The 13,626-nt window shown below is 63.1% G+C and overlaps 1 protein-coding gene across 18 annotated transcripts in view; it reads right to left on the reverse strand.

Moving 5' to 3' along the window:
• MYO18A (myosin XVIIIA) overlaps positions 1-13,626 on the reverse strand; it is a 96,510-nt gene that overhangs the window by 28,907 nt on the left and 53,977 nt on the right. For 14 of the 18 annotated variants that reach the window (XM_051825394.2, XM_051825393.2, XM_051825385.2 and 11 more), the window contains 15 exons: positions 13,143-13,353; positions 12,858-13,000; positions 12,197-12,297; positions 11,477-11,540; positions 11,204-11,348; positions 10,902-10,922; positions 8,444-8,620; positions 8,152-8,242; positions 7,734-7,926; positions 6,909-6,995; positions 4,341-4,482; positions 4,058-4,217; positions 2,798-2,984; positions 2,329-2,572; positions 109-218 (listed from right to left, as the gene is read on the reverse strand). In XM_051825394.2, coding sequence (XP_051681354.2) covers positions 109-218; positions 2,329-2,572; positions 2,798-2,984; positions 4,058-4,217; positions 4,341-4,482; positions 6,909-6,995; positions 7,734-7,926; positions 8,152-8,242; positions 8,444-8,620; positions 10,902-10,922; positions 11,204-11,348; positions 11,477-11,540; positions 12,197-12,297; positions 12,858-13,000; positions 13,143-13,353 — 2,076 coding nt within the window. Of the gene's footprint in view, positions 1-108; positions 219-2,328; positions 2,573-2,797; positions 2,985-4,057; positions 4,218-4,340; positions 4,483-6,908; positions 6,996-7,733; positions 7,927-8,151; positions 8,243-8,443; positions 8,621-9,402; positions 10,640-10,901; positions 10,923-11,203; positions 11,349-11,476; positions 11,541-12,196; positions 12,298-12,857; positions 13,001-13,142; positions 13,354-13,626 lie in introns of those variants that run through there. The other 4 variants (XM_051825390.2, XM_051825381.2, XM_070061147.1 and 1 more) reach the window with 3 other exon arrangements.

The following is a 13,626-nucleotide window of genomic DNA, read 5'->3' on the forward strand; positions in this document are numbered from 1 at the left end:
GCGCTGGGCACCTCAAACCGGGCACGTGAGTGGGGCCAGCCCAGCTGTGTGGAAGGGCAGCTGACGGAAGGGTCTGAGCAGAGGGACAGGGGTCAGCTGGGGGCCTACCCGCCGTTCGTCCACCACGATGTAGTTGCGTCCGTGTTTCTTGGTCAGGTGTGGGGCCAGGACTTCGAAGCGACGGCGGAACTCGGAGAACACCATGTGGTCAGGGTAACCTGGGGGGAACGGCCAGAGCCGGGTCAGTCGGCGCCCCGCCCGCTCCTGCATGCCCCGCCTGCAGCTTGTGCACACGGGTACCCTGGACGGTGGGCAGGCAAGACAGTGGGGATGAGGCAGGCCCACAGAGGAGCACTGAGGAGGAGGGGCCGGGGACAATGAGGGTGCTCCACAGCGGGACAGGTTCAGGGTGGGAACAGGCGCCTCCGCGAGGAAGCAGTTCCAAGTCAGCGAGGTGTGCAGACCAGCTGGAAGGAATGCTCTGGGGACCCTGGGTGGTCTCTAAGGTGCTGCGGAGCCCCTAACTCTGTGACTGATGCAACCCCCCAGCTCTGTGACTGATGCAACCCAGGCAGAACGGGCCTTGGGGGCTCGATGAGCAAATGGCCTGTGAGTGGCTAAGAGGAAAAGTGCATGGGCTGCCTCTCAGGGCCTGGGATGACCTCAGGCCGGTCACTCAACCTCTCTGGGCCTCAGTCTCTTCCTCTTTACATGGGCGCCCAAGTATTTATCTTGCATGGCAGTCAGGGAGGTCAGGTGAGAAACACAGGGACGGCCCAGCACGGCTCACCTGGCGGGCACTCAGCATGTCCCCTGCAGCAGGATCTGACTGGGCGTCCCTCCCTGCCCCACTTTGACCCTGAGCCCTGGGCCAGGCAACCAAAAACACGTGTAGATTCTTGTTCCCCAAGAGTGACTGGGCTTGGGGGGTCAGGGGAAGGTGACTCACAGTGGTGGCAAGTGGGCAGTGACCCCGGGTCACTCTGACCTCGCCACCACCCATGGTGAAGGCTCATGGCTACAGCCACCGAATTCCAAACCAGGAAGGGGTCTTAGACCAGACCCAGGTCATCTTTCAGACACAGAAACGGAGGCCTGACAGGTGGAGCAGCCGGTTTGCCCAAGGGCGCAAAGGCCATAGCTGGAGGCAGAACCGAACCCCGAACCCTGGGCTCCTAAGAGCCGGTGGGGGAAGGGGGTGTGCCTGGCTCTGGGAAACCCTCCAACTGGGAGATGAGGCTGATGCGTGTGCCTGATAATTGAAACAGGAGGCGGGGGCCGCTGAGGGGCCAAGACAAAGTGAGCTATTGATTGTATCTGAATTGCAATTAAATTGATGGGCCAGGATAGCGGGTCTGGACGCCTGGCATCTTAATTAATCATCAGCGCTATCGACGGTGGCTAGGGGCCGGGGGCCAGGGGAGGGGCTGCCGCCGCTGGCCTCATCGATCTGCTTGTTTGAGTAAAGCACATTGATTTTGGTTCAGAGCGGTAACAGCCTGGTTTTGAAATAATAAACACCAACTCCATATCCAGACGTGGGGACAGATCGATGATTTATTTAGAGCAGGACAGGGAACTCGCTTCCTGGCTTCGGCTGCTGAGGAAGAGGGACCGTGCTGGTGGGGATGGCCCCGGGGAATCTGGCTGAGGGGTGGGGGTGGGGGACCCTGCCTGCTCCTCCAGCTGAGGACAAAGGAGGAGACACCCAGCAAACCCACTCCGAACAAAGCCTCACTGGAGGGGCCAGATTCTGCAGCCGAACCCAGCAATGCCACTCATGAGCTGAGCCGTGCAACCCTGAGAAAGCTACTTAACTGCTCTGGGCCTTAGGCTCCTCACGAGGCGGTGAGGAGGAAAGGAACTACGGAGCAGGAGGGTTTAGAATCAGCCGTGTTGGCCGGAGACGAAGGCCTGCAGGTCGGTCCCGACCCTCACGTCCTCTCGGCCCCCTCGTCCAGAAGGGCCCATGAAGTGGGCCTGCGTGGCCTTTCAACGTCAGATAAACTGAGCAGCTCACTCTCCCTGGGCAGGTGGCTCTGGAGGGGCACCGGGTCTGCGGGCACGGCTGACCTGCCCACACTCACGCATGACGGGGACTGCGGGCCAGGGCTGGGGTCGGGGAAGACAGGGAGTCCACGGCGTGGAGGGAAAGCACCAGAGAAAAGGGCTGAGAGCGGTGAGAAGAGAGGCCTGCCGGGGGAGGCGGACAGCAGAGCGGGGCAGGACAGGGCAGCACCCCGCCAGCCCCAGGGCCCGACCCTTCGGGAGGAGGGGGCAGGGCCAGCTGGGAACGGGAGCCAGGGTTGCGAGGGAGGGCGGCCTCACCTTGGCGGTACATGCGCATGGCGTCCAGCAGGCGGGAGCCGCGGAGCTGGGCCCGCAGCAGGGGCACGTCCAGCCGCAGGGGCCCGGCCTCACAGGGGTCTCCCGAGGGCAGGTCCAGCTCACTGCTGCTGCTGACGCGGCGGGAAGAGGCGGAGCGGGGCTCCCCGGCCCAGCCCTCGGCCACGGGCAGGAAGCAGTGCACGAAATGCATCTTGGACTTCTTGATGGTGTCGATGAGGGCATCCTGCCGGAGAGGAGGGAGAGCTGTCAGGGCAACGGGGAGGCCGGGGCACCTCCCCTCCTCACAGCACAGCAGGTGTCCCGCGCCGGCCAGAACACGCAAGCTGGACACCCCTGCTGGGCTGCAGCACGGACTCACAGTGGGCGCTGTGCCCACAGCTCCCGGGCTTGCCTGTCGGCCTGGCCGGGTGGGGGTGGGGGTCACAAGGGCCGGGGCCAGCCCACTCACCACCTGCAGCTTGATCTGGATACACAGGGACTTCTTCTTGACAGCGGCCATGCCCGTGGTAAAGGTCTTGCGGACGCTGGTGGCCCGGCGCAGCGCCAGCTGGGAGCCGCCCTCCAGCCCCGCGATGGAGCCGGACAGCACGGTGGTGCCACCCACGCGGCCCAGGAACAGGCTGCTGATGACCTTTCTGCCAGAGGTGGGAGGGTGTGGGGGGCAAATGTCCCATTCAAGGGGCAGGAGAGGCAGTGCCTCCTCCCAGCCCCTGGGACACCAAGCAACGCCCCTACGGCCAAGGCCAGGGGCCTGGGTGACCAGGCTTGTGCTGCCGGGCCTGCACCACAGAGGGAACGCTCAGCAGGAAGAGAGTCGTGTAGACGGGCAGAAGCCAGGGGTGGGCGGGGCTCGGGCAGAAGACAGCTGCTTCTTCTCCCTTCTGGGGAGGGCAGGGGGCAGAGGGACTGTTTCCCACACGGCAGGAGAGCGCATGGCGTCATTTACTTAGGACATCACCAGCTGCCTCCCCTACCAGGCCATGAGCCTGCACAAGGACAGAGGTTTTTGCTTTGTTCATTGCTGACAGCCAAAGCCCTAGAGGTCCCCACCATCTACGAAATAAATGAGTGAATGAATGAATGAATGACGGCTTATGGGATCCAGGGGTTTCTTTCTTTCTTTTTTTTTTTTTTCTTTACAGGCAGAGTGGACAGTGAGAGAGACAGACAGAAAGGTCTCCCTTTGCCGTTGGTTCACTCTCCAATAGCTGCCGCCCTGTGGCCCGCGTACCACGCTGATTCGAAGGCAGGAGCCAGGTGCTTCCCCTGGTCTCCCATGCGGGTGCAGGGCCCAAAGACTTGGGCCATCCTCCACTGTACTCCCGGGCCACAGCAGAGAGCTGGCCTGGAAGAGGGGCAACCGGGACAGAATCCAGTGCCCTGACCGGGACTAGAACCCGGTGTGCCGGCGCCGCAAGGCGGAGGATTAGCCTATCAAGCTGCAGCACCAGCCGGGACCCAGGGGTTTCTAAGACCGCTGCCACCTTCCCTGAAAAAAGTGGGGTGTTATCCAATCGTAAAACTCTAGGTGCCTCTGGCCACCTCTGCCCCCACTGCCACTCCAGGAGGCCGCCCCTGCACCATCAAGGCCACCTGGCCTCACTCTGGGCTCTAGAAGTGGAGGCCCCTCGGGCTCTGAGACACCTCTGGGGAGCAGGGAGCCCCGGAAGCAGTTGTGGTGGGGCTGGGGTGTGGGCGGAGCTCTTACTTCTGGGAGTCCTGCAGGAGCCGGGGGGCGTTCTGGGTGGCCGGGTTCTGCTTGGTGTAGCCCAGCCAGCCAGTCACATTGTACTCCACCCAGTTGGTGCCATGGCTGTGGCCCAGGAGGAAATGGTGAGGCTTGCTGCTGCGCAGGAGAGGGCTCTGGCCTGCGGGCGGGAGAAGCGAGGTACTGACGGGCAGGGCACAGAGTCCAAGCCGGGGGGGCGTGGGGAGGTCTCAGCCGTGTCTGGAGAGGAAGCAGAGGCGCCCCCTGCACCGCTGCCCCCTACCTTTCTTGTCGCCTTCCTGGGGGCCGTAATAGGAGAAGAGGCGCTCCAGGAGGGCGTCCTCCGTGGCCCCGGGCACCAGCGCCTCCTCTTCCAACAGCCACAGCAGGCCCCTTGCCTCGTCCGTGCGGGCCAGCGAGCGCACCTGCGGAGAAGGTAGGACACCCCAGCTCATCACCCAGGCCTGTGCGCTGTCCCCAGGCTCATACACAGGCCTGAGCTCCCGCCACTTGCCCCCTGCTGACACCTGGTGGGGGAGGCCTGGAAGGAGCTCAGAGCGCAGAGGCCCACCGCCACGCAGGCCTCCTGCGACTCGGCTCCAAGGCCACCAGAGAACGAAGACTTCTTGCATCCAAGCCCACGTCTGGAGCTTCTCTTCCATCCTCCCGCCCTTGCAGGTCACCTAGGGCTTAGGTGAGCCCATACTGCCTGCCCTCCCCGGCAGAGTAAACGGGACAGGGCAGGGGTTAAGCTGCTGCTTGGGAAGCCTGCATCCTACATGGGAGAGCCTGAGAGAGAGTCTTGGGATCCACGTCTGAGCCAGCTCCCTGCTAACCTGCACCCTGGGAGGCAGCAGGTGCTAGATCAATCACTCAGGTCCCTGCCGTGCACACGGGACATCCAGATGGAGTTCCAGCATCCTGCTTTTCCTCCTGGCCCAGCCCTGGCTGCTGTGGCTATTGGAGGAGTGAACCAGCAGATGGAGGCTCTCTCTCTCTCTCCCTCTCTGTCTCTCATGTATGTGTGTGTCACTCCACCTTTCAAATAAATAAAAATAAACTTTACGAAAACGGGATAAAGCCTGCCAAGCCCCGAGCAGATGCCTGGCACCACGGAAGCTCTCAGTACGTGACGGCTCTGGGGCTGATGCCGATCCCTGTGCAGGAGCCCAGGAGGTGCTGGGTCACTGTAGGTGGGGACTCTGCAGGGCATGAGCTCAGGGACCCAAAGCAGAAGACAGGTGACTTCGTGGGTGCGGAAGCCAAGACGGCTGAGCCCAGGGCAAGCTGGGAGGCGAGTGCCCTCCCCCAGAGGAACAAGCACCACTCAGCAGCCACCAGCACTGTCCTTGAAAAGCATCGTCCATGCTGCTAAGCCCCAAGTTTCCAAGAGAAGGCGGAAATCTTGGACTCTGATTTCTAATACCCAACGGAGGCCAAGCAAACCAGGCCTGGGGCTGCACCTGCCCCATGGCACCTCGGGCAGCAAGGACTGAACCTCCCCTTGACCTATTCTTTTTTGTTTGTTTTTAAAGATTTTATTTATTTATTTGGAAGTCAGAGTTAGAAAGCGAGTGCGAAAGACAGAGAGATCTTCCATCCACTGGTTCACTCCCTAGAGGGTCACAACAGCTGAAGAGCCAGGAAATCCATCCAGGTCTCCCATGGGGGTGCAGGGACCCAAAGACTTGTGCCACTTTCCACTGCTTTTCCCAGGCCATCAGCAGGGAGCTGGATTGGAAGAGGAGCAGCCAGGACATGAGCCAGCGCCCATATGGGATGCTGGCATTGCAGGCAGCAACTTTACCTGCTACGCCACAACACAGCCTCCCCTCCCCACCCCCCATCTGGCCTGGCCTCTACAGACAGGAGGAAGAGCGAGCGAGGAAAGAGCAAGCGTCCTTCTCTTTGACCCCAGCTGCCCACATCCTCGCTCCCAGGGGAGTCGGCACGGTTACCAGGGCCGAGTGACGAAGCCGTCAGAAGGGACGTGGCAGGCTCATGGCAGTCCCCTTCTCCAGAGGTGCACCTGCCCAAGTCCAGGGCCCACCAAACAAGGGAGGCCCACATAGGGGAGGAGTGACCGAGCCCCGTTCAAACACACCAGCCGGCCCCCTGGCGACGTCCCCCATCTCCTGGGAGTGGCAAAGGCTCTCAAGGAAGGCCACCACAGGGGCCCAGGTGCTGGGAAAAGCAGCCCCAGCCTCCCTGGGGAGATGTGCTACTTGCACACGGTAAGCATTTGTCCCTAGAGGGACGTGCACTGTCCCCAGGGCCCTGCCACTCCTGCCAGCCACGCAGGTCCGTATACAGGGAAGAGCAGGAGGGAAGAGAGCAGCTGGTTCTCACACACAGCACCTGCGCACGGTCCCCACTGAAGGACCGCCCCCGGGTGTCCCCAGGCACCATGATGCTCACAGCGGGTGACGGAGCTGGCCCTCTGGGGGAGGGGCGTGGGCTCGCATTCATGCAACCCCCTGAGGCTGCCTGACAGGTGGGCAGCCGTCTCCCTGTTGGATGTGCTGCCTGCTGGCCCGGCTCTGCCAGGCTGCATCGGCCTGGCTCTGGCACACAGGGAGGGTGTGACTATGTCCTCGGGACCCTGGAGGCTCGGCCAGGCACAGGAGAGGGGTAAGAAAGGAGGGATGCCTTCCGGCCTGGCTGTGGCATCCACTGCACTGGGCAGAAGAAAGTGCCACCTTCCCAGCCAGATGTTAGCGCCATAAAGTGCTTGGTGGCAGGGCGTGGCTGCCAGGCCCTCCCTCGGCTCACAGCGGCTCGGCAGCAGCTTGGACAATGAGGGAGGCAGAGCAGTGGGCACAAGGACAAGGGGAGCTCAGACCCCGCCTACCAGGGACTGATGGGATGCCTGGTCCACGACGGCCACTGAGTCATCGGTGGTGGGCTCCAAGTCGTCAAACGCCACCTCGATGTTCTCCTAGGAAGGAAGGCAGAGCGGTGCCGAGCCTGGGGCCGTGGTGCCAGTGCAGCCCTGCAGCAGGCCGGAGGGTTCCTGGGGTCGGCGCGGAGCTGTGCTTCAGCACCCCAGACTCAAATGGTGCCCTGCCCCAGAGGCGACACGCGCGTTCCACAGCTCTCGAGCTCTGCACAGACCAGGCTGCCGGCCCGCTCCCCTGTCACTCTCATCAGACGGTCAGAGAGGCAGGGAGAGCCCGCCCGCACCTGCCCGGCCCCACACAGTCATCCCTGGACACAGACGATGGCCGTGCCTCCTGGATGTCCTCGTCCTCGGTCCTCAACCCAACCCACCTCCCTTGGGAGGCGGCACCCCAGGGCTCCTCCCAGCCGGGACACCCTCTTACAGAGGGGCCCTAAACAAGCAGCCAGCAGCAGGAAGGGAGGCGGGAGCAGCAGCTCGCACACACTTGGGGCAGGAATGGCACTGTGGCAATGCACCGAGCCCGGGGTGGGGGTTGGGGGTGACGAGGGGCTCCTGGAGAGCAACTACCCCACAAGGGAGGAGGGCGGCCAAGGCCAAAGGTCAGGCCCAAGGGGCAACATGACCCCCACTCCAGAGAGCACAGGACAGGAAGGAAGAGGGCGCAGGGACTGGGAGGCAAGCGGCAGGTGAGGCGGGGCCCTCTCCACACCCACACGGGCCTCCCTGGGGGGCCACAGCCAGAGGGGCCCGGTGGGCGCTCCGGGTGAAAGCTACCTCCTTGTATCTCTCCAGCTCCTGCACGAAGGTGCGCTCATGGAAGAGCTTCTGCAGCCGGTCCTGGGCGTAGTTGTGACACAGCTCCTCGAAGCAGGCTCCCCGGGCCGACCCACCCTGCTCCGGGTTCTGGAATCCCGGCGTGTCCACGATCATCACGGAGCACAGCGAGTGCTGGCTGGACTTGAGGGCCCTTCACAGAGACAGCCGGGGTCACAGCTGGCCCCACTGCACCCTGAGCCAGAGCCCAACCCTGGCCGGGCGCCTGGCTCCCCAGACCACGAGGATAGCCAGCCCTCTGCTGGGGCGGGCAGTTGGGGGGAACCTCTGCTCCCGGCCAAGGCCCCAGCACACAGGCACCAACCCCTCCTCTGCCGAGGCAGGGTGCAGCGGCCCCTGGGCCTTGCCTGGCACAGACCTGTTCACCAGGGAGACGAGGAGGGTGAAGAGTTCACTGTAGAGGCCGGACACCATGCCCTCCAAGCACTCCAGTGCGCTCAGCTTCGGGCCTGCGGGGGAAGGGAACCAGCTCTAGGACCCCCAGGCTGGGAATGCGCCCGTCCTACCCAGGGCCCAGCCAGCATGGTGCTGGGGCCAGGCTTCTCCCTCTGACAGAAGCACCCCTCGCTCCTGCAGTCTTCCTGCCCCCCGAGACGGCTGCAAGCCGGGGTGAGCCTGCCACTCATCCACCCCCAAGGGGCCCCGGGTACCGGTTCCATCTCCTCGGCTGCTCTCCTCCGGGCCCTGGCGGAAGGAGGTGGAGCGCTGCAGGGTCCCACCCTTGTGCTGGTGCTTGAAGATGGCCGAGGACAGCTCCTCCAGGCCGCACCCCAGCAGGTACGCGGCCTTCTGGGCCCACTCGTGCCGGGCAAACTGCTTGCGTCCAGCTATGGGTGGAGAAAAGACAGTGAGAGAGAGACAAAGAGAAGGGTCTTCCTTTTCACTCCCCAAATGGCCAATATGGCCAGAGCTACGCCAATCTGAAGCCAGGAGCCAGGTGCTTCTTCCTGGTCTCCCATGCAGGTCCAGGTGCCCAAGCACCCGGGCCATCCTCCACTGCCCTCCCGGGCCACAGCAGAGAGCTGGACTGGAAGAGGAGCAACCGGGACTAGAACCCAGTGCCCATATGGAATGCCGACGCCGCGGGCAGAGGATTAACCAAGTGAGCCATGGCACCGGCCCCAGGGATCTGGCATCTTGAGTCTTTCTCCTTAGGACCCCTGATGACCACCATGTGCTTTGGCTCCCTCGCCCCATAGGGACTGGGGAGCAGGCATCTTCCTGCGTCCCTGGGCCAGGTGGAGAGGAAAGAGGTAGTTCCATGTGCTGCCACCAGAGGGCACTCGGCTGCAAAAATCCCTTCTCTTGGACGCCCAACTTGGAGGACAAAGTCAGAGGCTGAGCCAGCCCACCCAGGATGCGGCTACTGGCGGGAGGGGTGTCACCAAGAGGGGCCCAAGCCTCCCTCCCCCTTCCTGGGATGCATTAGGACCCTCCCTCTTACTCTCCTCTTACTCTAGGGGAGAAGACAAACACCCTCAATGGCCCAACAGTAGGAAGGCAAAAAAGCCGCAGGGGACAGGGAGCAGCCCACACAGATCTAAGTGGTGCAGCCAACATGTGTCTAATCACAGCAATTAGGGAAAGCTAACAAGAAACAAGGGTTTACCTTCAGCGGCTTCTGTAAGGCAAAGGACCAGCATGCAGCATGCAAAGAAAAACAGTGTGTTAGCAAACAGTCATCACAGGCCACGGGCCCAGGGAAGGGCCGGAGGGGGCTGGGGCTCGTGAGGATTAGCAGGCAGGAAAATGAGGCCACAGTCAGACTTGGCAACACGCAGAGAGAGACATACACACTCACAGAGAAATACACAGACACACAAACCATTACAGAGACATTCAGACTTGGGAACAGGCAGAGAGAGACACACACTCACAGAGACACACACAGACACACAAACCATTACAGAGACATTCAGACTTGGGAGACATTCAGCCTTGGGAGGCCACCTCCCCAGACTCCCCAGGCCCCTCACCTTGGCCAGGGGCACAATCCCAAGCAGAGAGAGACACACATACTCACAGAGACACACACAGACACACAAACCACTAGAGACCCATTCACAGACATATCCACTCACACACATATGCACCCCCTCACAGAGACACACACAGAGAGACCCAGACACACACACGCACACACAGAAAACCATCCACAGAGACCCACTCACAGACACACCCACTCACAGAGACACCCACTCACAGAGATACGCACAGACACATGCACAGTTTCAGATGGTTGGGTGTTATGACAGTGACACAGGCGGAGACTCACAAGGACTGAGCACACACACACACAGCCCTGGGAAAAACTGGGAGCTCAGGATGTGACAGTGCTTGGCAACACGCCTCAGAGCCGTCCACCTGTGCTCAGAGCCGAGCAGGGGAAACCCAGGCTGTCACAAGACACCGCCTGCCCACCTCCCCTGCAGCCTGGGGACACTTCTACCACAACTGCTTGCCAGGGATGCCACCTGCTGGCATCACAAGGCCAACCCTCTACGCACCACCACAGGCTTCCTGCTCTGCGGCCCAGCCCCTCTGCAGCCCCGAGAAAGCCAAGCCAAGAAGATGTGCTCAAAACGCCACCTTGGAGGGCAAGCTGGGTGGGGAACCACGGGGCTCTTCCAGGCCCCACCACACCCAGTCATTCCCAAGCCCCAGCACCAGTGCCCCAGCGGCAGCCCATTCATTATGCGGTGCCTGCTGCCCTCTAGTGGCTGCCACCCTGATGTGCGAGAGGAAGAGAAGCTGATGCCAGTGGAAGATGCCACAGGAAGACAGGCCTCAGGGAGCCCCAGGGGCAAGCACCTCCATCCCACCTAAGCCCCAGGAAGGGCACCCCAACAGGCTCCAGGAAGGGAGGGCACCCCGACAGGCTCCAGGACCCCAGTGCAAAACAGGCAGGAGAAGCAGCAGCTACTCCTGGGCCTTAGAGAAGCCCCCCAGCTAAGAGGCTCCCCTTCCACGCTCAGCCCTGGGCTTCTCCCCAGATCAGTCCCAGCGGCCAGAAGAGAAGAAGCCCAGCACCCCCAGAGAGAGCCCAGGGCAAGCACCAAGACAGGGCCAGGCAGCCCCGACACCCCAGGGCGGGCTACGGTCGGTTACCCGCTGGCTCCTCAGGGGCTTCTGTCAGGAAGGGAACAAGAAGTCGAGTTATTGCAGGGGAGGGCCCAAGACAGTGCCCATGTCTCCTCCCAGCCCCCACGGCCTCACCCTCCCCGCCCCTCCCAGTGTGCCCAGTCGCTGCCAGCTCAGGCCAGGCCTGGGGCTGTCATGGTCATTGGCAGCCTTGTGCTCTGACCAGGGAGGCCAAGAGGGGGCACAGGCGGTGGAGGGCCAATTGTCCCAGCCGAGGCTGTGCTGGGTGGCCGGGGGATGGGCCAGCACGGGACACTCGCTGGGCTAACCTTTGGTGGCGCCTGCAGCCCCCAGGTGGTAGACGGCAGCCAGGATGAGCCAGCAGGCCTTCTGCTCGTCGGCGGAGATGCCCAACACCTTCATGGCCGTCTGCAGCTTGCTGAACTGCTGAGCTGCCTTCTGCTTCTCCTCGGGCTGCGGGGACAGCGGGGGACGTGGCTCTGTACCTCGGAGGGGCAGTTCCTCCCGGGGAGGGCCGGGCTCAAGTGCAGCCACCCCCAGGGCACCACAGGCTGCCTCCCCAGGCTCCCCAGGCCCCTCACCTTGGCCAGCGGCACAATCCCAAACACGTTGTTCTCAGCCAAGTGGTTCAGGTGGAGCTCTGTCCTAGGGGTACAACCGAGGCATCAGCACGGCGCTTGGGCCTTAGGCCAAGACTGGATCCTTCCCAGGGCACAAACGGGTAAACTCTGCTTCCAGACCCCGAGCTGTGTCCACCTGTCATCCCTGACCGCCAGGCCAGCTGCTGCCACCCTTGCTAGTTGGCCTGGGTGCCTGGTCAGAGCGCGGGCCTCCCTCTAGCCAGAGGCCCACATGGGGCGCAGGGAACCTGCCTGAGGGGGAGGGAAGCCAGGACAGGGGCCGGGCTAAGCTCTGCTACAGGTGGTTGGGAGGGGTGGCGGCCTGGGGCGAGCACAGCAGGGGGACAGAGTGGGGGGCAGCCCACTGCAGGCAGGGAGGGCCAGTGTGGACTCGGAGACCAGCTCAGCCCCATGCAAGCTGTGGGGCTACAGGCAAGTGGGGGAGCACCCCACCCCGCCCCGCCAGACCCCAGCCCCAGGAACACAGAAGGATGCTCCTCCCGCACAGCCAGGCCCTGGTACCCGGAGCCAGGAAGTTCCTGGGCCACGTCTCATTCCTCCTGGGCCATGTCTCTCTCATCACCAGGGCTTGGGCCTGGCTCAGACACACAGCCAACAAGCGGTCCCAGTTCACAGACTAGAGGCTAGAGAACCTTCCGTGTCCCCTCTGCCCCATCTCACCTGAGGGTGCTGTCCCCACAGGCCAGCAGGTAGTAGAAGACATTGAACGTGGCCTCACTGGAGGGGCGTCGGGCCACACGCAGCTTCTCCAGAAGCATCGTCTGTGGCATGGATGGAGGAGTGAGGTGGGCGGTGCCGGTCGCTGGGAGCCAGGCCCTGGTGGCCAGCAGCCTGTCTCGCCCAAAGGCCAGGCCTCCCCAGACCAGACAGGGTAGAAACCAGAGCCAGGTGGGAAATGACAGCCCAGCTCACAGAGGGGTTCCTAGCGCCTGCCCAGATCCCCAAGGACAGCCTTCCTAGGAGCCGGGAGCTGGGAGCCTGTGCCGAGCGCTCCAGCTTGGGCAGGAGGTGGCCTTGGCTGGGCCTCACCTCACGGCCAGGCTGGCTGCTGCGGGGCAGGAGCAGCCCGAGAGAAGGAAGGCAGTGAGCGTGAGTCTGAGAAAGTGGGTGCTGCCAGCACCCCAGCAGTGGGCAGGGTTGGGGTGGGGGAGAAGTAGGGCAAGAAGCTGAGCCGGGCCCCATGCAGGAGCCATGGAGAGCGGAGCAGCGGGGGCAATGGGCAGTGCCCAGACACCTTGTGCTGGGGCAAAAGCCCAGGGAAGAGCCTGCTCCCTAGGACGGCCCCTCCCCTGCTACCCCGAGGCCTGGGTGTGCCCCTCACCTGGATGGAGGCCGAGGCCACTTGGCCAGCCTGGTCAAAGTCCAGGGACAGGATCTGGGAGAAGCGCGTGGCATTGCTGTTCATGCTGGTGGGGCAGTTCCCGAAGGCTTCCAGGAGGGTGTACAGAGCCTGCCACTTCTCCACTGCAGGACACGGGCCGCGGGTCAGGGAGGCCAGGAGCCAGACATGTCCAGCAGACGGAGAGGCCGGGGAGAGACAGAGCCCGTGTCTCGGAGGGGCCCCCAGCCCGCCCCCTCCTCCTCATCCTGGGTGTCCCTGCCTCACCAGAAAACACCTTGCTCCCGCTGCCCGCGATGGTGGCCAGGTATTGCACCAGGTGCTGGCAGCTGGTGGTCTTGCCACTGCCGCTGCTGCCCAGCAGGATGATGGACTGGTCCTGACGGCTCATCAGCATCGCCCTGTACGCCGCCTGGGCCACGGCGTAGATGTGGGGTGCCATGTCCTCCCGCCGACACCCCTTGAACATATGCATCACCTTGGGCAAGAGAGGGAGGCTCTTAACTCAGCCCCGGGTCCACACCTGTCTGCAGTGTTACCCCAGGGCCGCTCAGGGACTCTGAGGCTGGGGCCGTCCTGGAAACGCAGACACCTGTCCACTCCTGGACTCCATTACGAGTGAGGAGGTCCTTCCGCCCCCTATCTCTGGAAGTGACCCCTCTTCCCAAGGTCAAAGGGGCAAGTGGCCAGGAGCCCAGCAGAAGTCAAAAGGGCAGGGCAGGTGCCAGGCAGGGTGGGGCCCTGGGATCAG

This window comes from Oryctolagus cuniculus, chromosome 17, assembly GCF_964237555.1.
Source record: "Oryctolagus cuniculus chromosome 17, mOryCun1.1, whole genome shotgun sequence".
NCBI classification, from domain to species: Eukaryota; Metazoa; Chordata; class Mammalia; order Lagomorpha; family Leporidae; genus Oryctolagus; species Oryctolagus cuniculus.